The sequence below is a fragment of the Hyla sarda genome, chromosome 1, assembly GCF_029499605.1.
Source record: "Hyla sarda isolate aHylSar1 chromosome 1, aHylSar1.hap1, whole genome shotgun sequence".
Taxonomy (NCBI): domain Eukaryota; kingdom Metazoa; phylum Chordata; class Amphibia; order Anura; family Hylidae; genus Hyla; species Hyla sarda.
Genome location: NC_079189.1, coordinates 436,153,698 through 436,180,479, shown reverse-complemented (window position 1 = coordinate 436,180,479; position 26,782 = coordinate 436,153,698). Strand labels below are relative to the sequence as shown.

At 44.6% G+C, this 26,782-nt stretch overlaps 1 gene segment (V, D, J or C); it reads right to left on the bottom strand.

Moving 5' to 3' along the window:
• Positions 1-26,782, bottom strand: part of LOC130282796 (immunoglobulin lambda-1 light chain-like) — a 271,573-nt gene that overhangs the window by 199,677 nt on the left and 45,114 nt on the right. Inside the window, 2 exon segments of the V gene segment in view lie at positions 24,675-24,987; positions 25,100-25,333. Of these exon segments, the coding sequence occupies positions 24,675-24,987; positions 25,100-25,145 (359 nt within the window).

Sequence of the window (26,782 nt, the reverse complement as noted above, 5' to 3'; positions counted from 1 at the left end):
TGCGGTTGTGCATATTTACTGGGGGAGCAGATCCTGCCCTTGTAGTCCGTTGCTAGGGACGATCCCCAGCATAAAAATGCATACAATGGAGGATGCCTGCAGTGGACTACAAGTGCCACAATAGAATCCTACACCAGATAAACAGTGTGGATGTGTAACAATTAGAATAATACAATACAGAAATTTAGGTGCACTACTGTGGTAGATGTATACAGTGACATTGGCTAATCCCTCAACACTGATGTTAAAATTGAGACATTCGCCAGTGTATCCTTATATTAAGGACACACCAGAGCCCGCACACCAATGCCAAGGTTTCTCAGATGGCACGGGACCAAACGCTAACCTACCTGTGCATGAAAAGCAAAAACCAGGGGCCAGTGGGCAATTACAGCAGCACTAGGCCGACATGCAGCCTGCTCCCAGTTCCCTCCAGCGTGACTGAGCACACATACAATGGGAGGAGGGAGAGAGGCTACAAGCCCCACCCAAGTTGGCTGATATAGGTGCATGGCCTCACAGGTGCAACCCTAATGCTGCCTGGAAAATGTTCAAGGCGCATTAACATATGGAGTTTACACACCTCCACGTATAAATCCTTATATTAAGGACACACCAGAGCACGCACACCAACGCCAAGGTTTCTCAGATGGCACGGGACCAAACGCTAACCTACCTGTGCATGAAAAGCAAAAACCAGGGGCCAGTGGCCAATTACAGCAGTACTAGGCCGACATGCAGCCTGCTCCCAGTTCCCTGAGAAACCTTGGCGTTGGTGTGCGGGCTCTGGTGTGTCCTTAATATAAGGATACACTGGTGAATGTCTCAATTTTAACATCAGTGTTGAGGGATAGCCAATGTCATTGTATACATCTACCACAGTAGTGCACCTAAATTTCTGTATTGTATTATTCTAATTGTTACACATCCACACCGTTTATCTGGTGTAGGATTCTATTGTGGCACTTGTAGTCCGCTGCAGGCATCCTCCATTGTATGCATTTTTATGCTGGGGATCGCCCCTAGCAACGGACTACAAGGGCAGAATCTGTTCCCCCAGTATATATGCACAACTGCATTTGGGGTTGAGCACCTCCAGCCTTTTGAGACCACGTTTTTTGTTGTTGTTTGAAAATGTATACGTGGAGGTGTGTAAACTACATATGTTAATGCGCCTTGAACATTTTCCAGGCAGCATTAGGGTTGCACCTGTGAGGCCATGCTTGTAGCCTCTCTCCCTCCTCCCATTGTATGTGTGCTCAGTCACGCTGGAGGGAACTGGGAGCAGGCTGCATGTCGGCCTAGTGCTGCTGTAATTGCCCACTGGCCCCTGTTTTGCTTATCACGCACAGGTAGGTTAGCGTTAGGTCCCGTGCCATCTGAGAAACCTTGGCGTTGGTGTGCGGGCTCTGGTGTGTCCTTAATATAAGGATACACTGGCGAATGTCTCAATTTTAACATCAGTGTTGAGGGATTAGCCAATGTCATTGTATACATCTACCACAGTAGTGCACCTAAATTTCTGTATTGTATTATTCTAATTGTTACACATCCACACCGTTTATCTGGTGTAGGATTCTATTGTGGCACTTGTAGTCCACTGCAGGCATCCTCCATTGTATGCATTTTTATGCTGGGGATCGCCCCTAGCAACGGACTACAAGGGCAGGACCTGCTCCCCCAGTATATATGCACAACCGCATTTAGTATTTGCACCTGCACCTTTTTTTTAATAAGTTTTCGCTCCTCCCTAGCACCCCTGCCGGATTTTTGTTTGCCTTGCGCCTTAGAGAAATCAGTTCCCGTTATTCCTTGCCGTGTACCAGAACTTTTGCATTCCGTGACCCAACCGTGTTCAAGCCGCCAGCCTATTGACCTTCTGCTACCCTTCTGACTACACACCTGTGCCGCCTGCCCTGACCTCTAGCCTGCCTGACTACGTCCTGCCTGTTCCTTTGGTAGCACGCTTTACCTCAGCCACCTGTGTGGTCGAGTCATGCCAGGGGTAGCGACCTAGGTGTTGCTTGCCGCAGCAAGCCCAACCCGCCTTGCAGCGGGCTCTGGTGAAGACCAGCGGCACCTTAGACTCCGCTCCCTCACACGGCCTGCATCATCTGCCACACAGGTCCAGTGGATCTACTACATCACCTGTTCCAGACTACCGTGGTTTTACGGATCTACTACTCCCTGAGTACCTGTCTTTCGTAGCAGTCCATGCTTCTGTTTCCATGGTGCCCTGTGCTTATTGGATGTCACAGAAAGCATGTGTTTTACAATCTTTTTATTGGGTATTAACTAGAGGTGCACCAAAATGGAAATTTCAGAACCGAAACGAAACCGAAATTAAAAAAAATGTCCGGCCGAAACCGATACCGAAAATGACTTCTCCCCGTCTTCTGGTAAAATGCAGCGCTCCGCTCATTAGATTAGATTAGATTCCCCCACATTAGATTGCCAGCTCCCCCACATTAGGTTGGGAGTTCCCCCACATTAGTAGGCAGCTCCCCCACAATAGTAGGCAGCTCTCCCACAATAGTAGGCATCTCCCCCGCAATAGTAGGCAGCTCCCCCACATTAGGTCAGCATTTCCCCCACAATAGTAGGCAGCTCCCCCCAACAATAGTAGGCAGTTCCCACACAATATTAGGCAGCTCCCCCCAACAATATTAGGCAGCTCCCCCCACATTTGTAGGCAGCTCCCCCCCACATTAGGTCAGCAGTTCCCCCACAATAGTAGGCAGGTTCCCCACAATAGTAGGCAGTTCCCCCACAATATTAGGCAGCTCCCCCCCACATTTGTAGGCATCTCCCCCCCCCCAAAATATCAGGCAGCTCCCCCCAACAATATTAGGCAGCTCCCCCCAACAATATTAGGCAGCTCCCCCCAACAATATTAGGCAGCTCCCCCCAACAATATTAGGCAGCTCCCCCCAACAATATTAGGCAGCTCCCCCCCCAACAATATCAGGCAGCTCCCCCCAACAATATTAGGCAGCTCCCCCCAACAATATTAGGCAGCTCCCCCCAACAATATTAGGCAGCTCCCCCCAACAATATTAGGGAGCTCCCCCCACAATATCAGGCAGCTCTCCCCAACAATATTAGGCAGCTCCCCCCACATTTGTAGGCAGCTCCCCCCCACATTAGGTCAGCAGTTCCCCCACAATAGTAAGCAGCTTCCCCCCACCCCACAGACATACAGCTTCCAGCCATATACAGTGTATGGCTGGAGGCTGTATGTCTGTACTGCTGCCCCCACAGTGTTCCGGTCACCGCTCCTCCGGCCCGGGGTCACATCTACTGCTATGGCCTATGGACCATAGCAGTAGGTGCCGGGACCGGAGGAGCGGTGACTGGAACACTGAACAAGATGACGCGGTCACTTACCAGGCCCCGGCCAGCGCGCGTTCTCCTGCGACGATCCTGCGGTCCTCCTGCGTCTCTATGGTTGTACGCACGGGACGTCAGTAACGTCCCGTGCGTACGACCATAGAGGCGGAGAAGCGAGGGACCGAAGGAGGATCGCAGGAGGACGCCGGGGAATGGTGAGTGACCGGCGGACATCCTTATGTCCTGAAAAGATTTTTCGGGACACAGGGATATCCGGGATAGGAATACTTCTTTTTATGTGCCCGGGCCGGCCCCCTTGTGTGGCTGCAGGCGGGGGCCGACAAGAGCATATAAAAACTAATACTGTATACTAAAAAAAAGGGGGCCTCCAGCTGTTGTGAAACTACAACTCCCAGCATGCCCGGACAGACTTTGCCGGTCCGGGCATGCTGGGAGTTGTAGTTTCACAACAGCTGGAGGCCCCCTGGTTTTTAGTATACAGTATTAGTTTTTATATGTTCTGGCCGGCCTCCGCCTGCAGCCACACACGGGAGCCGGCCCGGGCACATAAAAAGAAGTATTCCTATCCCGGAGAGCGCCCCCCCCAGATGTTGCGCCCGGTGCGGCCGGCCCCCCCTGCACCCCCCACGAGTGCCTCTGCCACTGGCAGTGTTTGCAACTTGTGCTGTGGGCGGGCAGGGGAGGTGGGTCATTATCGGCACATTTTTTGTTGTTTCGGCATTTTGCCGAAATAGCTATTTTCGGCCGATATGTATCAGCCGCCGATATATCGGTGCATCCCTAGTATTGACCCCTTAAGTACTGGATCGTCATGTGTCCGCTCCCGATCTATAACGCGGGGCCACGGCGTGGCCCCACTTCATAGCGGGTCGGGCCTGGCCTCTAACAACGGCCAGGAACCGTGGCTAATAGCGTGCGGCATTGATCGCGGTGCCGCACGCTATTAACCCTTTAGACGCGGCATTCAAAGTTGAACGCCGCGTCTAAGGTAAAAGTATGCCGGTTAGCTCAGTGGGCTGTTCGGGATAGCCGCGGCGAAATCGCGGTATCCCGAACAGCTTACGGGACAGCAGGAGGGTCCCTACCTGCCTCCTCCCTGTCCGATCGCCGAATGACTGCTCAGTGCCTGAGATCCAGGCATGAGCAATCAAGCGGCAGAATCATCAATCACTGGTTTCCTATGAGAAACCAGTGATCAATGTAAAAGATCAGTGTGTGCAGTGTTATAGCCCCCTATGAGAGCTACAACACTGCAAAAAAAAATTTGAAAAAAAGTGAATAAAGATCATTTAACCCCTTGCCTATTAAAAGTTTGAATCACCCCCCTTTTCCCACAAAAAAAAAACACAGTGTAAATAAAAATTAACATATATGGTATCGCTGCGTGCGGAAATGTCCGAATTATAAAAATATATCATTAATTAAACCGCACGGTCAATGGCGTACGCGCAAAAAAATTCCAAAGTCCAAAATTGGAAAATTGGTCACTTTATATCGTGAAAAAATGAATAAAAAGCGATCAATGGTAACGCTAAAATCTTTAGATCACGGCGCAAAAAATGAGCCCTCATACCGTCCCATACGCGCAAAAATAAAAAAAGTTATAGGGGTCAGAAGATGACAATTTTAAACGTATTAATTTTCCTGCATGTAGTTATGATTTTTTCCAGAAGTGCGACAAAATCAAACCTATATAAGTAGGGTATCATTTTAATCGTATGGACCTACAGAATAAAGATAAGGTGTCATTTTTACCGAAAAATTTACTACGTAGAAACGGAAGCCCCCAAATATTACAAAACAGCAGGGTTTTTTTTTTCAATTTTGTCTCACAATGATTTTTTTTTCCGTTTTGCCGTAGATTTTTGGGCAAAATGACTGACGTCATTACAAAGTAGAATTGGTGGCACACAAAAATAAGCCTTCATATGGATTTTTAGGTGCAAAATTGAAAGAGTTATGATTTTTAAAGGCAAGGAGGAAAAAACGAAGATGCAAAAAACAGAAAAACACTCGGTTCTTAAGGGGTTAAAACATAAAAGACATTTTTAACATAACTGAATCAGTCATGAAATCTCTTACATGGGGGGGATCCATCACGTAATATAATATACATGCATGTTACAAGGATAATTTCACAAGATTACGCGTGTGCAACGATCAACCCTTCAATAGTAAGTTATGTAGAACAGCAAGGAACTATTTAGTCACAGAAAGCATGTGGAGGGACAGGGCACCTCAAAGACCACAGTATATCTGTTCTTCTGTTTTTAATCCACTCCTGGCTTTGGCTGCAAAAACTCCTTCAAAACAGCAAGTGTGAAAATTTCCCGTACAAGTGAGAATAGTGAGAAAGTGCAATGGCTGGTTCTCTTACCCCCCCCCCCCCCCCCCCCAAAAAAAAAAAACCACAAATGTTTGTTGGAATATACCTGTTCTCTAGACAACTCAGATATTACAATCCTGACTCTGGCCTTTTACTAGAAGAGTAGTCATGCATTGATATTTACTAGGCAAAACATTGCAAGAAATCATTTTAGACAACAATGTATACTAATAAAATAAATAAAAAAATAATAATGATGGACAGCTCACCAACGCACCCCTCTAATGGCTGAGGTGTTAAGGGCACTGGTTGATGTTTGCACACTTAGAAACCCTGTATTTGTCTGCATTTAACTGCTCTATAGACAAGATGAAGATGTAGCAAATACTATACTTTCTACAACAATATACACTGGAGATCAAAATTAGAGAACAATTTATGAACGCTTGATTTTTTTTTTTTTTCAGTAATAATGTAATGTACATTGATCATCATTTGAAGGATTTTTTGTAAGGGGTACACCATGCCATTAGAACAGTGTTTAACAAAATAACCAAAGTATATAAACATAAAAACTTTATTTTTCAAAAACCTTGATGATGATAATTAGAGAATAGCAATTACTGTAGTACAGAGAAAGATTGTAACTAGATTTTCTCCAATCACCAACCAGTAGGAAGTTTACAGGCCTTTGCTTCTAATGACTTTAGCACATCTGCGCCCCCACAGGACATAACTACTCTCTCACACTGTTCTCGTGGGATTTTGGCCCACTCTTCTTCTAGTCTCTTTCACAGTTCTGTAATTGTTGTGGGTTTCTTGACCATAACTTTGTCACTAAGGATTTTCCTGAGGTTTTCTATTAGGTTTAGATCAGGACTCTGGCCTGGCCATTTCATTGTTTCAATGTTTTTAGTTTCAAGGAACTGCTTTACCCATTTCGCTGTGTGACACGGGGCATTGTCCTGCATGAAAATTGCTGCTGATTGATGAACGCAAGGAAGGAACCATGTGTTGTTGAAGAAGGTTCTGATACACACTTGCATTCACTCTGCCATGTAGCTGTATGAGAGGTCCAACTCCTGCTGCAGAAAACATTCCCCAAACCATGACACTTCCTCCTCCACCTTTCACTGACTTCTTTACACACTTTGGGTTCAGTCTTTCCCCAGTTTGTCGACAAACATAATGTTTCCCATCAGACCCAAATAAATTCAAATTGCTTTCATCACTAAAATGAACTCTGGAACACTTCTCCGCTGTCCACACAACATGCTCCTCAGCAAAAGGGGAGTCTAGCCTTTTGATTCTTTCTGCTAATGAGAGGCTTGGTCACTGCAGAGTGGGCTTTCAGTCCAAATGTTCTTAAATGTCAAGACACTGTATGACGAGACAGATCCTTTCCCTGTTCAGTGCCAAACTGGTAAGCAATTCCAGCTGCAGTGTTGAAACGATTTCCCATGGAGATTCTCCGCATTATTTGTCTTTCGAGGGCGACCAGCCTTCTTGGGGGGACTTGAATGAGTTTGTGATGTTGTCAAGATACAATATTCTAGATATCCCAGACTTGGAACGGCCAACTTCCCTTGCTATGGCTGTTAGCGTCGCCCCTTAGGCCTTTTTCTGAACAACCCGGAGGGTTTCAGTCACTTTGGAACGGCACACCATTTTGGCAAAGTCAGTGAAAACTGGAAAGTTAGGCTGCCAGTTAAATAGGGTTTGTCAGATCATTAAGGAAATTAGCACCAGTTGCCAGATTAACACCAATAACTTGCAGGTATCTGAAAGTGTTCTCTAATTTTGATCAGTGTTCTTTTACAATCATCTCATTAAAATTTTTATTCTGTGCATTAGAATAAATACAATTTATGAAATAAGCTTAAAATACTGCTATTTTACACGTTAGGATATATTAACATAGGACTACACTATGACTTTAACATTTAGGAAATTGTGTGTTGCTCTCTCATTTTAATCTCCAGTGTATGTTAAGGACCTGGTTCTTCATTGCATTATATCACAGTGTACATGCACTGCCTGCCCAAAAAGCACAGTAATACTTCCCATCATCTTCAGCCTGTACTCTTCCGATGGACAGGACAGCCGTTCCTCCTGATATGGATCCTGTAAATCGATCTGATACTGTTGAGGGTCTTACGTTGTGGTTATCATTACCATTACTACTGACAACAAGTTTAGGGACATTTCCAGCTTCTTGGTAAACCCAAGTTGGGTAGTTAGATGCAACTACTGAGCCTCCACTCCGACTGCAGATCAGCTGGATGTTCCCTCCAGAAGACACTAAAACTGTTTTGTCTTGAATAATGGTAAACTGGGCCACAGAGTCTGAAAGAGGAACCAAATGTTATAAGGGGCAGAAAGGAGAAATATCTTCACACATACAGGTATTACAATCTTACATGAAAAAGCTATGAAAACGCAAAGGATCAACAACCAAGTCATGTTGGAAAAGAGGAAAGTAATATTATGAAGCAAATAAACACACGATTTTGCAGGTTCTCTGGAGACTTTATGAAATCCAATAAGAAAAAGGTGCGTCCCTTTATGTAAATGATCACATCATTTATTTGTTTAAATGTTCTCCTATTTAAAGTCACCATTTCATTCTATAAAGACAAAGACTGAACCCCCAAACATTTACGGTGCTTGCATAGCATGGGCTGAGAAACTGAACCCACAGTACCTGCTGCGGGAGTCGGCTGTAATATGTGCCAGCCGTTTTGTCCCCTAGATGCTGTGATCATTAGCAGACACTCCCCCTATACCATCAGAATAAGCGAGTGCCTATGGCTGCTATATATGGCCTCCCGGAGTGCCATGTACAGAATCCTATTACACATACAAAATGTCAAGAGAAATAAAAAAATACACACATATATATATATTACAAACCAAGATTAGTTTAAAAAAAGGATAGGACTTTCAGAAAGTGGCTTTTTTAAAGGAGTATTCCAATGCAACCTGTTTATGGGGGAAATGAAGCATTAATAATAGTTATATCACAGTGTAATATACTCACGTTGTCCATGTCGGCTTCTTCCCGGACTTCTCCTCGCTTTTCCATCTGGCCGGAAGCTGGGTCCTTTGATGACGCTCGACCGCGTCTTCTTCACGATCCGGCGCCATCTTCGCCCGGTGACTCATCGCTCCCATGAGTCACTGCGCGCTGTGCCGGCCTCCCAGCCCGGAGTCGGCTACTCCCCCAAAGTTAATTTATTCTGCGCATGCGCAGTACTACGCAAATAGCGTAGGGCTAACGCTATGCTCCTATCCCTGCCTACGTTAGCCCTACGCTATTTGCGTAGTGCTGCGGCATTCTTGTGACTCCGCTAGTGCAGTGTTTCCCAACCAGGGTGCCTGCAGCTGTTGCAAAACTACAACTCCTAGCATGCCCGGACAGCCGAAGGCTGTCCAGGCATGCTGGGAGTTGTAGTTTTGCAACAGCTGGAGGCATCCTGGTTGGGAAACACTGCGCTAGTGGGCACATTGATCAGTGGGCTAGTGGGCACATGGATGGGCTGAGCAGTGGGCTAGTGGGCACATGGATCAGTGGGCTAGTGGGCACATGGAGAGGGCTGATGAGCTGGGAGGGGGAGGATGGGAGTAGATAACCACAAGGGAAGGAGCTGTGGGCGTCACTTTATTATAATTTATTATAATTTCCTGGGGGGGGGGGGGGAGAGGAGGGGGAGAGAGCAGCAGCTAACAGGAAGCTGGCGCAGGGAGTCATGGGAAATGTAGTCTTTATGACATGGCTGCTTACTGCTACAGGTGGCAATTACAAGAGAATTATATAACCTACACTCTTCCTCTGAAATGTTAAACCAATAGAAATGGTAGCAAAAACCACCTATGGTACTACTCCTACAATTGTCACCATGAATTAAACACCAATAATACAAAATTCATGAAAAAATAGTATAAACTTTATTAGATAATTAGTAACAAACTAAAGGACAGACAAACCCACCCCTAAAAAACATATACCCCAGAAAAGCACTAGTGACCTGGTCCTGATTATCAAGATGGTAAATATAAGGAACAATGCATAAGTTATGTTATTGGTTCACTCAGATTATCAGTACGGTAGTGTGTACCTCAATACAAAATCGCCGCTAATACAAAAAAGATTATTATCCATAAAACACTACCTGTAATAGGCATGTTCCCACAGGCTATCCAGGGACACAGTGCACCCTCAACGGACGTCGTTTCGTGGGTCTCCCCACTTCGTCAGGAGGTGCTGTCATCTGACCCCTCTGCTCCTTATATATGCCTCCATTGCTGGCGCACGGATCGCGTCCGGAAGCGGAATCCGGAACCCGCCGCGTCACAGGGAATCCACCGTCATGTGACCATGACAGTTTCCGCCCATATGTGACACATAGGGATCCGAACTTCCGCCCGGAGTCACGATGCGTGCGCACACAGAGGACCCAGAAGAGAAATACTAACAAAAGCCACAGTTCCCTGGATATTCCCTGGCAATTACAAGAGAATGGCTGGGCCAAATTTGACAAATGAGGTATCGTTGGAAAGGTCTTTGAAAGAGCTATCAGATGAGGTAAACTTTTTTTTAAAGTACCAGCACTCCGGAGTACTCCTTTAAGTGTTTTTATTTGTGAAAGTAGTAAAGCATAAAAAAAGATTTATATTTAGTACCGTATATATTTAGTAACACCGTAATCAGGGGCGGACATATCGCCTGTGCAGCCGGTTCAGCTGCACAGGGGCCCAGCGTGGGAGGGGGCCCGGCCCGCCCTCACACGCTGGGCCGGTCCTACCATCGGACCCAGTGCACAGGGCCGCCATCAGGGGGTAAACCCATACACTTGTATGGGGCCCGGAGCTTCAGGGAGGCCCGGACGTCCCTGTACTTTTTTTTTCCCGGCTAGTCAGTGAGTGACTGCGACTGTCACTCACTGACTCCTGGCTGGGTACCCGTCAGAACTATGACCGGGCCTCATAGTCCGGGGGGCCCGCAGGACTATGAGGCCCGCTCTTTCTAGGGCGCGGGCCCCTTAAGAAGTACGGCAGGGCCGGACAGGCCAGGGGCTGATGGGAGTCGACGTGCCCCGCGCAGGCACGCACGTCTACTCCAGTCACCTGACCTGTCCCGGCGCGATCTCCAGTCCAGCAGCCTCCCGACGGATCCTCCCCGTGCAGTGACACTCTGACAGGAGCAGCAGCTGCACCGAACCCCGGCAGAGTAAGTGAACGGGGGTGTGTGTGTGTGTGTGTGTGTGTGTGGGGGGGGGGGGGGGTTGGATGGGGGCTATGTTGTTTGCAGACTACAATGGTGATGAGAGGTGCAGGGGAACTGGTGCTTGGGGTGTTATAGGGGTGATGAGAGGGGGGGGGGGGTTATGGGGGTAATGAGAGGTGCAGGGGGTGTTATGGGGGGATGAGAGGTGCAGGGGGTGTTATGGGGGGATGAAAGGTGCATGGGGAGGTTATGGGGGTGATGAGAGGTGCAGGGGGTTATGGGGGTAATGAGAGGTGCAGGGGGTGTTATGGGGGTAATGAGAGGTGCAGGGGGGTGTTATGGGGGGGATGAGAGGTGCAGGGGGTGTTATGGGGGGGATGAAAGGTGCATGGGGAGGTTATGGGGGTGATGAGAGGTGCAGGGGGGTTATGGGGGTGATGAGAGATGCAGGGGGGGTTATGGGGGTAATGAGAGGTGCAGGGGGGTGTTATGGGGGGGATGAGAGGTGCAGGGGGTGTTATGGGGGGATGAAAGGTGCATGGGGAGGTTATGGGGGTGATGAGAGGTGCAGGGGGGTTATGGGGGTGATGAGAGATGCAGGGGGGGTTATGGGGGTAATGAGAGGTGCAGGGGGGTGTTATGGGGGGGATGAGAGGTGCAGGGGGTGTTATGGGGGGATGAAAGGTGCATGGGGAGGTTATGGGGGTGATGAGAGGTGCAGGGGGGTTATGGGGGTGATGAGAGATGCAGGGGGGGTTATGGGGGTGATGAGAGATGCAGGGGGTGTTATGGGAGTGATGAGAGATGCAGGGGGTGTTATGGGGGTGATGAGGGGGGGGGGGGGGTGTTATGGGGTGATGAGAGGTGCAGGGGGGGTTATGGGGGTGATAAGAGGTGCAGGAGGGTGTTATGGGGGTGAAGAGAGGTGCAGGGGGTTGTTATGGGGGTGGTGAGATATGCAGGGGGCATTATAATAGTGATGAGGAGAGGTGCGGGGGTTATAATAGTGATGAGGAGAGGTGCGGGGGTTATAGTAGTGATGAGGAGAGGTGTGTGGGGGGGGTTATAGTAGTGATGAGGAGAGGTGTGTGGGGGGGTTATAGTAGTGATGAGGAGAGGTGCGGGGGTTATAGTAGTGATGAGGAGAGGTGTGGGGGGGGGTTATAGTAGTGATGAGAGGTGCCTGGGGGGGGTTATAGTAGTGATGAGGAGAGGTGTGGGGGGGTTATAGTAATGATTGAGGAGAGGTGCGGGGGTGGTTATAGTAGTGTTGAGGAGAGGTTTGGCAGGGGTTATGGGGGTGATGAGGAATGATGAGGACACAGAGGATAAGAGGTATTATATTTAGTGGGTATAGTGTGTGGCAGGATTATATTTAGTGGGTACAGTGTATAGCAGTATTATATTCAGGGTACAGTGTGTGGCAGGATTATATTTAGTGGGTACAGTGTATAGCAGTATTATATTCAGGGTACAGTGTGTGGCAGGATTATATTTAGTGGGTACAGTGTATAGCAGTATTATACTCAGGTTACAGTGTATAGCATTATTATATTCAGGGTACGGTGTGTGGCAGGATTATATTTAGTGGGCACAGTGTGTAGCAGTATTATATTCAGGGTACAGTGTATAGTATTATTATATTCAGGGTACAGTGTATAGTATTATTATATTCAGGGTACAGTGTATAGCAGTATTATATTCAGGGTACAGTGTGTGGCAATATTATATTTAGTGGGTACAATGTGTGGCAGTATTATATTCGGAGTACAGTGTGTGGCAGTATTATATTCAGGTTACAGTGTATAGCAGTATTATATTTAGTGGGTACAGTGTACAGCAGTATTGTATTCAGGTTACAGTGTCTGGCAATATTATATTTAGGGTACAGTGTGGGGCAGTATTTTATTTAGGGTACAGTGTGTGACAGTATTTTATTTAGGGTACTGTGTGGGGCAGTATTATATTTAGTGGGTACAGTGAATAGCAGTATTATATTCAGTGGGTACAGTGTATGGCAGTATGCTATTCATGGTACAGTGTGTGGCAGGATTATATTCAGGGTACAGTGTGTGGCAGGATTATATTTAGTGGGTACAGTGTATAGCAGTATTATATTCAGGGTACAGTGTGGGGCAGTATTATATTTAGTGGGTACAGTGAATAGCAGTATTATATTTAGTGGGTACAGTGTATGGCAGTATGCTATTCATGGTACAGTGTGTGGCAGTATTATATTCAGGGTACAGTGTGTGGCAGGATTATATTCAGGGTACAGTGTGTGGCAGGATTATATTTAGTGGGTACAGTGTATAGCAGTATTATATTCAGGGTACAGTGTGGGGCAGTATTTTATTTAGGTTACACTTTCTGGCAAGGTTATAATGATTATTGTCTTCATGCAGAGGATGAGGATCTGCTGACAGTGAGGAGCCAATGATGTCTGCATGTCAGACTCTGCAGAGAAGATGGAGCTGGGGGAAGACCTGGTCTCTGGACGAGATGAAGAAGAAAAGAAGACGTCACTCAGGTCACTGACATCATTGTGTGTTCTTATGACTGTCCCATCAGAGCTGTAGTCACTTGTAAGTTCTGCAGTGATGATGGGTAAAACTGCGTCCAATCTGTGTCTCTTCAGCTGTTACAAAACTACAACTCCCATTGCCTGATGCTCTCCAGACATGATGGGAGTTTTAGCTTTCCAACAGCTGGAGAACCACTTCAACCGAGGTGATCGGTGGGGGTCTCAGGCCTTGAGTTGTGTAAGGGGCCCCGAAATTTCTGATGGCAGCCCTGCCAGTGCACATATGACAGGGAAACCAGTCTTGCCCAGTCACTAAACTGCTACTTACATCTGCCCATGGGGACTTCCTGGCTGAGGTGCGTGCAGTGAGTGACGTCATCGCAAGCACCTGGACGCTGACGTCCAGCGCAGAGCGTGCAATGATGTCACTTATAGCGCGCACCTCTGCCAGGAAGTCCCCATGGGCAAATGTAAGTAGTGCAGGCCAGGTAAGAGTGTGTGGGTGAGTGAGAGTGTGTGTGTGTTTGTTTGTTGGGGTTATGCTACGCTACCTTATGTGGGGAATCTATGCTACCTAATGTGGGGAATATATGCTATGCTACCTAATGTGGGGAATCTATGCTACCTAATGTGGGGAATATATGCTATGCTACCTAATGTGGGGAATCTATGCTACCTAATGTGGGGAATATATGCTATGCTACCTAATGTGGGGAATCTTTGCTACACTACCTAATGTGGGGAATATATGCTACGCTACCTAATGTGGGGAATCTATGCCATGCTACCTAATGTGGGGAATATATGCTATGCTACGCTACCTAATGTGGGGCTACGCTACCTAATGTAGGGAATCTATGCTACGCTACCTAATGTGGGGAATATATGCTGCGCTACCTAATGTGGGGAATATATGCTACGCTACCTAATGTGGGGAAATTATGCTATGTTTCCTAATGTGGGGAAACTATGCAATGCTACCTAATGTGGGGAATATATGCTACCCTAATGTGGGGAATCTATGCTACCTAATGTGGGGGAACTGCTGCCTATCTAATGCAGATTAATGTGAGTTGCAGTGCAATTTTATGGCATATTACTTTTTTTTTTTGGGGGGGGGGGGGCCAGGCACATTCTTTGCACAGGGGACCTCTGTTGTCTGTGTCCGCCCCTGACCGTAATAATCATATCAACCAGTAGAAAAAAGGTCACATGATTTTTATATTGCACAGTGAATTCTGTAAAAGCAAAACTCCAAAAATTAGCAAAATTGCTATTTCTTTCTATTCTCTCTCACAAAACAAATGAATACATGTTTTTAATACAGTATGTTCTCTACCTATAATGGTTCTATTAAAAACGACATCTTGCCCTATAAGGAAACAAGTTCTCGTATGGCTACTTCGACATTATTTTAGAGGTGATGAATACACTAAATTTTGATGCATCAGGAAGGCCAGAGTATGCTGTAGAATTAGGGTAGGGTCACACGTAGCACATAGGCTGCTTATTTGATGCTGCTTATTTGATGCTGCTTATTTTTGTGCTAACAAAGTCTATGGGAGTAATAATAAACACCAATAGATTTTGCTAGCACTGAAATACGTAGCATCAAACACGCACGCATCGAATAAATACGCTACGTGTTACCATACCCTAATAAATCAGCTGATTTTAGCGCCAGGTTTGCCCAAACGCACATCTAAGAGAAGTGGATTACCATACATGACCCCCTGGCAGGTTTTTAAAAGTGGCTTACATGTATGGGATGTGTGTCTCCAGTGACCGAAGCCGAGAACAATATATTGTGCACTGAAATGGCACACCTGTAGAAAAATTGCACTTTTCATCGGCTCACTATGTGTTTGATGCCATCTGCTGGTTCAGGCACATATGTGCTCTGCTCTCCTAGTTTTAAAGTATTTACAGCCAGGAGCGTAGCTAGAAACCACAGGGCCCCAGTGCAAAAATTTGCCCAGGGCCCCCTATCACGTGACAACCCGCTTCCCCAATCCCAGACGACCCCTTACTCGGCCGCTCAAAGATATCAGTGACTACAGCACTGATGGGACACAGTCAGGAGAATACACAACGATATAAGTGACTGACAAGCAGGGCCAGACAGACAAAACATAGGCCCGGGCATTTAAGAATAAGCAGCCCATTTTTCTACTGGGGGTGCAACTGCTGGGACCCCCACCAATCACCTTGGTTCCAGTTGCTCTCCAGCTGTTATAAAGCTATAACTCCCATCATGTCTGGAGAGCCTCGGGCATTATGGGAGTTGTAGTTTTCCAACAGATGGAGAGCCACAGATTAGGGTACATCGTCACCTATCATCACTGCAGAACTTACAAGTGACTACAGCTCTGATGGGACAGTCAGGAGAATACACAGTGATATCTGTGACCTGAGAGACGTCTTCTCTGTTGTCTTTTCTTTCTTCTCCAACTGGTTTAGACACTAGGACTTCTTCCAGCTCCTTCTTCTCTGCAGAGTCTGACACCCGGACATCATTAACTCCTCACTATGTCAGTAGATCCTCATCCTCTGTATGAAGATATGAATCATTATTATTCTGCTAAATACTGTACCCCTGAATATAATACTGCCACCCACTGTACCCCCTGAATATAATACTGCCACACACTGTACCCCCAGAATAAAATACTGCCACCTACTGTTCCCCCTGAATATAAAATTGCCACCTCCTGTTCCCCCTGAATAAAAAATTGCCACCTACTGTTACCCCTGAATATAATCCTGCCACACACTGTTCTCTCTGAATATAATACTACCACACACCATACCCTCTGAATATAATACTACCACACGGTGCCCACGAACGTAATACTGTCACCCACTATACCCCTGAATATAATAATACTTCCACACACTGTGCCCCTGAATATAAACCCTCAAAAATAACCATGCTATACGATCTACCCTCTGAATATAACCCTGCCACACACTACCTTCCAAATATAATAATCCCTCCATAATAATAATACTAATACTGTTACACACTGTTTCTTCTCAGTTTAGCTGAATCACACCTGTCCTCCCCCAGACCCCTCTGTCCTCCTCCTAGCTCCTCTGTTCCAAACCCCCTTTCCTCCCAGACCCATAAGTCCTCCTACATGCTCCTCTTCCCCCCTCCCTAGACCACTAAGTCATCTCCAGGCTCCTCTGCCCCCTCCTCAGACCCCAGAATTCTGCTCTAGGCTCCCCTGCCAAACTATCCAGACCCCAAAGTAAGACCCATACCCAATCCCCTCCTATCCCCCCACATTGATGAACAGTATATATATTTATGTATGATAGATGTGTATGAGACTGGTGTATGTATGGTAGATGTATGGTTATGATATTTGCATGTATGATAGATGTATGATGCATAGACACAGCATACACCCATCTATCATACATACACACACCTATCATTCATACGTACATCTATCATCCACACATCCATCATACATTCACATACATCCACACATCATAGATACATCCATCTAGCTTACACACATCTATCATACATACACACATCACAAATACACACACATCTACGCACACATCTAGCTTACACACATCTATGAAACATACACACATCATACAAACACATGCCCGGCGCCTCCCTCCTACACCCCCCTCCCACACACACATGCATAATACATACATATACACGCACATCATACACACACATACATTATACATAAACACATATCATACATACACCTGCCGCCTCCAGATCTCCCCGCATAATACATCTCCACACATCATACATACATCCTTCTACCTTACACACATCTCCACACATCATACATACATCTTGCTTACACACATCTATCATTCATACACACACCATTCATGCACACACATCATTCATACATCTTACATACAGTATATACACACATCATTCATACATCATACATACAGTACATACACACATCATACATACACACACACGCCGCCTCCCCCCCCCCACATGCATAATGCATACATACACACACATCATACATAAACACATCATTCATATACACACCCGCAGCCTCCAGATCCCCCTGCATAATACCACACATCATATATACATCCTTCTAGTTTACACACATCTCTACACATCATACATACATACATGTTGCTTACACACATCATTCATACACCATACACACATCATACATACACCATACATACAGTACATACACACATCATACATACACCATACATACAGTACATATACACATCATACATACACCATACATACAGTACATACACACACATCATACATACACCATACATACAGTACATTTACACACACCATACACACACACCATACATACTGTACATACACACACATCATACATACAGTACATACACACACATCATACATACACCATACATACAGTACATATACACACATCATACATACACCATACATACAGTACATGCACACACATCATACATACACCATACATACAGTACATACACACATCATACATACACCATACATACAGTACATATACACACACCATACATACAGTACATTTACACACACCATACACACACCATACATACAGTACATACACACACATCATACATACACCATACATACAATACACACACATCATACATACACCATACATACAGTACATATACACACATCATACATACACCATACATACAGTACATATACACACATCATACATACACCATATATACAGTACATATGCACACATCATACATACACCATACATACAGTACATACACACACATCATACATACACCATACATACACACACATCATACATACACCATACATACAGTACATACACACACATCATACATACACCATACATACAGTACATACACACACATCATACATACACCATACATACAGTACATACACACATATCATACATACACCATACATACAGTACATATACAGACATCATACATACACCATACATACAGTACATACACACATCATACATACACCATACATACCGTACATACACACACATCATACATGCACCATACATACAGTACATACACACACATCATACATACACACTCTGCCTCTGGACCCCAACCCCCCCTCCCCCTTCTGGACCCAAAATTAACACCCCCACCCCCCCCCCCCACCCCTCCCCCCTTCGGACCCAAAATTAAGCCCAGGCAACCCGACCACCTGGCCACCCCTGCCGCTCCTCCGGACCCCAAATTAAGCCCCCCCGCCGCTCCTCCATTAACCCCTCCTCACTCACCTGCGGCCGCCATGAAGTTCAGGAAGGAGACCTGCTGGTGATCCGATCCATCCTCTGCGCTCACTGCTAGTCCGTTGCTGCAGGCATTAGGAGCGTGTCTGCAGTGCCGGCGCTGCATACGGTGAGGGGAGGAGGGGGGGGTGTATCTCGGCAACAAGTGTTTAGGGGTTGTGGTAGAAGGGGGGGGGTTGAGGCTAGCGTCGCGCCGGGCCTGGTACTGGCAGCGCTGCTACCACAAGCCTCCCCTTCAGGCCCGGGACCTCGGCGGGGGATTTGAGGCTAGTGCCGGGCCTGGTACTGGCAGCGCCGCTGCCGCAGCCTGTGCTAAGGGGCCCGGTCGCAATGGCGATCTTTGCGACCTCTATAGCTACGCCACTGTTTACAGCCTCTGTTATTGATGTCACACTCAGCTGTGGTTATATACTCACTGACCACTTTAATAGGTACACTTTGCTAGTACCGGATTGAATCCCCTATTGCCTTTAGAACTGCCTTCATTCTTCATGGTATACTTTCTACAAGGTGTTGGAAACATTCCTTAGAGATTTTGGTTTATAAGGATAACATGATGGATCACGCAGTTGTAGGAGATTTGTCGGCTGCACATCCATGAAGTGAATCTGCTTTTCTACTTCACTGAGTGCTTCAACCCTCACCTTCTGAGACATACTAGTCCTGGCAGTGACAACCCGCTCGGCCAGTCAAAGGCTAAGGCTGGACTTCGCTGCAGCCAGTGATTGGCGGGGCAGATTGGCTGTTCTGAAGACCAAGTCATGCATGTGTTCAAGCCTAAATAACATAAAATAATATTCAGTCTTGAACGCATACATGCTTGACATATGACTCATGCTGGTTATAGCCACACATGTTTAACCTCACACATTTTTTTGTCCCCTATATCTTTACATCTCCCCTGATGACATCACCGCCCTGGTGGAGAAACATGTAAGGAGTGATTCTGTATCTTATTGTTAGGCGTTTCCCCTTGAAGCAAGACCAGTTTGAGTTAGCAAGCTCAGGAGCTTGTGTGGTGAGGGGTGTGATGAGGGCAGCTGGAATTACCCAAGGGGAAGATTGCATTAACCCCTTGTGTTCATGACCCCAGGGTGGGGTTTATCCTATACACCACCCAAAGGTATACCCCTAGATCCTGGGCTAGGCACGGGGGCAAATAATGACTCCGACACCAAGTTACGGAACAATGGCAGCTTTACGGAGTCAGATATATGTAACAGTCTTAGGCTGGGTTCACATCACGTTTTCTCCCATACGGGAGCGCATACGGCAGGGGGGAGCTAAAACCTCGCACTCCCGTATGCTTTCGTATGCTCTCCCATATGTAATTAATTTCAATGAGCCGGCCGGAGTGAAACGTTCGGTCCGGTCAGCTCATTTTTGCGCTGTATGCGCTTTTTCCCAGGACCTAAAACTGTGGTCAACCACCGTTTTAGGTCCGGTTGTAAAAGCGCATACAGCGCAAAAGTGAGCCGACCGGACCGAACGTTTCACTCCGGCCGGCTCATTGAAATTAATTACATACGGGAGCGCATAGAAAGGCATACGGGAGCGCAAGGTTTCAGCTCACCCCTGCCGTATGCGCTCCCATATGGGAGAAAACGTGATGTGAACCCAGCCTTAGCTTGGCTAGGCCCACGGAGGTGACCAGTGACTTCAGAGACCACAGTGCTTGCTGGGACTTATAGTGGACTTGGACAATTGGATGCACGGCCACGCTGACTTGAGACAGAAAAATCTTGACTGACTTTACTGGGATTGACTAGACAGACTTCACCACATTTGTAGCTAACCAGGTTTTAACTTTCTCCTGTGGGGTAGAAGACTTGTGGATTCGTGGCTGCGTGGTAGACTTTAGGCCTCCTTAGGACACCAGACACTCTCTCAGGACCTGGCCTCACTGTTCCTCACCAAAGAATCAAAGAGAGGAAGAGGAGGCTCCACCCAGGGCTTATATGGGGGAGACTCTGGAGGGGTCCTATAGGTCGCCCTGTAGGTCACATGGTCACTGGTACCTTCCCTGGTAACGTTCAAATGACAATAATGCTTAAATGTATACAACAATTTCACTAGAAAAAATAGGCACTTAAGGTGATACATAATACACAAGTACAGGGGGGCCCAGGGGTCACGGAATGGAGTCTGCCTGACAGGGCAGCAAGGGTACGGTATTTAATCTGTGTCTGCTCATTTTGTGGTTTTACCACAGTCTTTTGCAAGTAATTGCGACCTGAAGGTTTTGGTGTTTGACATGAAATTCACGAATTTTCTTTTGGTGTATTTTTTAGATCATCTTATTAAGTTACGTTTTAGTTAGCCAATTTTCTGCACCCTATATATTATTTCTACCTGTGTATTCTGATGTATATTAATTGCTGGAAAAGGACCCCCAGTGGGGTCACTGCAAGACCTTTACAACATTTGTAGATTATTTTTGAGTTTGACAAGTGCCAAATTGTGATTGCTTAACAATTGGGTGGAAGATCTCAAATGTGGCAGATCTTGTGGGGTATTTCTTGTATGCAGTGGTCAAAACCATCCAAAAGTGAACATACAAAGGACAACAAGCCATAAACTGCTAACACAGTCATTGTCTTCTAAGGCTTTTTGATGTGTAGCGTGGCGTAGCGCCCATATAGGCAGACCACGCAACTGATATGAGGCACGGGGGGGGGGATCAACTGCCATTGTGTGGTCAGCCTCAGCGGATCATCAGCCTGGAGCCTCTGTCACCTTCTCCTGCCACCAGTGCCTGCCATCTGCCAGCCTCCTTGAGGGTGCATAACTACACAAAGGGTACATTAACGCTACGAAAATTTCGCCCAGAATTTCTACAAGGAAATTTTGGACAATTTTTGCATGCAGCAGCCTCTTCAGGAATTGGCATATGATAAAAACAAAGAAAAAAAAAGGCAGAGAGCCTTATAGCGTGACACTGTGTAGTACTTTGTGAGGTGAGAGAACATATAGGTAGGTGTCAAGAAACTTTACCATCAAGGACCAAAAAAATGTAGCTGGATACTGCGTTGTGACCCTCCAAGGATGAAGTTCTGCAGAAGCTGATGTTAGGGCATGTACTAGTATTTATTATGTCTCAAACACAGCGCATTTCAGAGATGTGTCTTCTCTGTCTTGTGTTTTTTTAAAGTGATTATGTGGTGATTATTTTTGTCTTTGATGGTAAATGTCCTCAGAAAGAGATTAAAAGGGTACTCCAGGATAGAAGAACTTTTTTTAAACTTGCCCCGAATATCGGCTTTAAAAAAAACAGACTGGCCTTACCTATGATCACTCCCCCGATGCCTTTGGTATCACGCTCCTATTTACTACTTCTTGTGGTCGACGTGTCACACTGCGGTTGAGCTAATTTCTCGGCACAGCTGTGTCCCACCTCAGCTGCGGATTATCTGCACGGCAGTTTGACGTATTGGGCCCCGGCACCAGGAAGAAGAGCAGGGCCGGGGCTTAATATGTCAGTGTGATGTGTAGACCACAAGAAGCAGGGAGAGGATGGCTGCGGGGGATAAGAGTGCGATACGGATGGTGCTGAATGAGCGGCACAAGGTCCAGTTTTTTTAATTACAACATTGCAATTGCAATACTGTGAAAGTTTAAAAAAAAAACTATCCTGAAGTACCCCTTTAAGGTCTGCACAACGTTAAGCACCAACCCACTCACTTCAGGGGCATATCCAGGACTACTTTGGCAGAATTTAATCCCTTATCAGAAGTTCCATGACAGAATTTCCAAAATGTGAACTGTGCAGCAGAATCCCATTGAAATCAATGGGAGGCAGCTGCAGGTGGGATCCACCCATAGTGTGAAAAGGGCCCTTACATTACTGTGTATATATATATATATATATATATATATATATATATATATATATATATATATGCCTCTTCATAACATTGTGTTTTAACCAGTGTTCTATATATTGACCACTAGGTGGAACTGCTTGTACGATTTTTATCTGTTGTATGTTGTCAGAGTTCATACATTTGTGTGGAAGTTTTACTAAGAATAACACAACCAATACAAGTAGCATGGATCAGAAACCAGAAGGGCTTGGTGATACGGCAAACATATATGCACAATGGACATTTTTCTAAATTATCTTTGTTACCAATTCGGCTTCTAAATATCTCACTGATCCCAGGGCTGTCCACACTTCGTACTACACTGGGTTATGTGCTGTATAAGCTTCATATGGACTTTACTCAGTTATGAGCTGTGGACAGTTTCAGGATTGGGGAGAATGGAGCCCTGTTGTATTTAGAAGCCAAATTAGTTCTGCACAAATGACTATTGTGCAGAACCAATACCAATTTAGCCTCTAAATACCTCAACAAGTGATTGTCTTGTTAAATCCACAAATGGGGAGGGGGGGGGGGGTTGGGGGAGTAGTTGCAGACAAAGATTGTAGGGACTGATAATGTGGGGAAGAGAGCCAGGGAGGATACAGACATTAGAATAGTATTATGGGGGCACATGGAAAGAACAACTATCCTGGATTGAGCTTTACAGGTACAGTAGGTGGGGTGACACAATGGCCCTGATTTACTAAGAGTCGAGTGTTTATTCTGGAGTGATTTCAATATCACTCATCATTTTTTTTCAGGCTTATTTACTATTCTGTCGCACATGTCGGTTATTTTTGTGTTGCGCGTTTTTTTTGTGTCGCACTAGTCAATTGTGTCGCACAAACTCTGAGCTAAAGAAATTAGTTGTGTGAGTCAAATGGTTTAGACTTGTTTGTTTAAAAATGTTTCCATGAATCAAAAGTATTCATGTGTTATAATTTTTCAAACATTACAACAATTATCCTTGTTTATCAGCTTGGGTGTTAAATTGATTTAAACCTAATATTGCAAATGTGTTAAAAAGAAAAAAATATATATAAACCTTAAAATATATAAACCTTAACTATCACAAAAGCATTCAATATTTTATTCATAAAAGTGTTGAACTGTACAAAATGTTTTCAGGTTATAAAACAAGTTACTTTCGCAAAAATCACAATGGCAAACAGTCCCTTCTTAGAAATCACTCCACTTTTGGAATTTCGCTCGGCCTCTTGGCTGTCGGTTATTGTGTGAGGCAAACTCACACTTTTTCATTTTGGAAGTACTCCGAGTATTTTTGATTTTTATCGCCCATTTTTGCATAAAACATGCCCAATTCAGAGTGAAAAAAAAACACTCTGAGTGTTTTCTAAAGTGTCAGTTGTGCGACTAAAATTTGGTCGCATAAATAGTCGCACAGACATTGCCCCTAAAATTTAGGAGCAATAACTGAGAAAAAGAGTTGGTTGGACTTTAGTAAATGAGGGCAATTGTGTATAGCATAATAAATACGTAAAGAAAACATATACAAAACTAAAAAACAGTATTATATTTTACTGAAGCTGCCTGTAGAGAAGAAGCCAGGCTGTAGCTACAGGAAGGGCCCTCACTCCCCTCACACAGTCTACCCTCCCTACAGTACTTGGCAGCCTGACAGACCCTGCTAATGACCCTCACTGTCACTGCTGCTGGCTCTTCTAAGTCCCTTCATGGTAGCCCCAGCTGATCTTATATCACTCCATCTCTTCCTTTCCGGTTTATCATATCTGTAACTGGGACATAGACATGCCACCTTAAAAGAAAGGCTTATAGGTCATAGCCAGCAATGCAGACTACAAGGTAACTAAGATGAGGTTTTAGTGGATGATAGCATACAAATGTATCAGGCTTTTAATGTGCAAATCCAACACTTCTAAAAAGACCCACACAGCAGGCTAGTCAATGGAAAAGTGCATTACAACTATGTATATTTGAACCTATTGAGCCTATGGCTTTACAATCTGAACTTAATAAGCAAAAAGACAATTCTCACTAAGTATCATAGGAGGGTCACAGGAGAATATACAGATGGCACTTGCAGGTATCTGTGTTACTTCCCCATAATCTTTAGTTGCTGTGTCACTGGCTACCAGTCCATGTATAACAGTGGTAGACAGCATCATCCTCCTGCTGAACCCCATTTATATTCAAATAACCTATATTACCACTGGCAGACCCCACAAAACGCTCTGGGACATCTTTCCCCTTGCCTTTTTTGGACTCAGTGAAATAATATAGAATGAATCTGGGGACATTGTTTTCTTTTTGTTGGATAAACACCACCCTGTTTGAGGCCACAGTTAGACCTCCTCCCAAAGTACATGAAATCTTGACATTTTGTCCAGGAGAAGTTGTTATTGATGGCTCCTGTGTCACCGAGTGCTGTGCCTGGGACTCTGGAAGACATAAGGATTACATCTATAGAATAATACAAGTATTACAGGGTATGATGTTACAGTCCTCTTAGTCTCGCATTGAATCTGATATTTTACGCTGTATTTCTCTTACCGACTATTGAGAGCAGTAGCAAGCAAAAAGTCTGCAGCTTCATCATGATGCACCAGGACACAGGAAACAGCTACACAGTTGAGCTAAGTCTATTCACTGAGATGTGACCATTTATAAACAGATGTATACCCATTATGCAAATACTAAAAGATATACATCTCTGTTGTGACTGGTTATGTCCATGGTTTTGTGTAACTCCTCCCAAGTTTAATAAATCTTATGAATTGTTGGGATCTGAGGAGAGAAAACAGAGAGGACCTGTCAGTTCTATTCACACGTCTATTATAGCGTCTATAGTCTACTTACATGTCTATTATAGAGTCTAGAGTCTACTTACATGTCTATTATAGTGTCTAGAGTCTACTTACATGTCTATTATAGTGTCTAGAGTCTACTTACATGTCTATTATAGTGTATACTTCCATTCTTCATCAAATAAAAATACAGTAAAGGAGTAAATGTATAAATATTATGTTATATAGAGTGCAGATAATTTTGAAGGTACATGTAAGACTAAAGATGACAAACTGCAATACCAAAATTCTAAATAAATTAAAAATGTTGCATTTATCAGTAGTGTTGCTCGCGAATATTCGCAATTCGAATATTATTCGCGAATATCGTGCTATAGCGCTATATATTCGTAATTACGAATTTTCGTTTTTTTTTTTTGTTTTTTGTTTTCTTCACAGTACACATCACAGTGATCACCCCTCTCTGCTTCCAGCTTGTGTGGTGTAAAGAAGGCTGTAATACTACTGTGTGAGACTGGCGTGCGAAAACTCGCATATGCGAAAATTAGCATATGCTAATTTTTGCATATGCGTATTTTCGCATATGCTAATTTTGCATATGCTAATATTCACATATGTTAATTTTCGTATACGCAAATTTTCGCACATGCGAAAATAAAACGAGAATATAACGAATATGCGAATATCCGCGAATATATGACGAATATTCGTCCATATATTCGCGAATATTCGCAAATTTGAATATGGCCTATGCCGCTCAACACTATTTATCAGTCCCATTCTACCTCACACTCATGTATCAAGCACAGCAACCCAATTGGTAAAAAGAGATGATAAATACAGCAAGGTATAGTCACAGGCCCTTGTGGTGACCCAGATGTATTTAGATGTATATAAAAATCTTAAAAATATACACATAATTTTAAAATATCTATTATAAAATAAAGTATCCATCTAAGAGTGATCATCTGGTGCTGATGGCTTGGCAAAATATTACAAGTCCAAGGTGTTTGTGTTGTGAGTAATATAAAAACAGTATAGTACTACTGGCAAATAAAAAAGTAACATATATATATATATATATATATATATATATATATATATATAATCTTGTGTTAGCTGAAAATAAAAATAAATTATCTTGCAACACTTGTATCAGATATTTAGAAAAGCAGATGTAACACATAAATAGGTTTGTTTGTAAAATAAATGTAACATTTGTTCCGCATATAATGTTTGTATGGCAAAAAGAGAAATGTTCACTTCTATGGAGAAAAAATATTCAATTCTATGAAAAAAAATAGAAATATACACTGTGTGGAGTGTCCGCTCATGTGAAGGAAGAATGTCCGTTCCAGTGCCATAAGGCTAAGTTTCCACTTTTTTTTTGTTTTTTCTGGCAGTTTTTGGAATGCTGCCACTGCAGTTT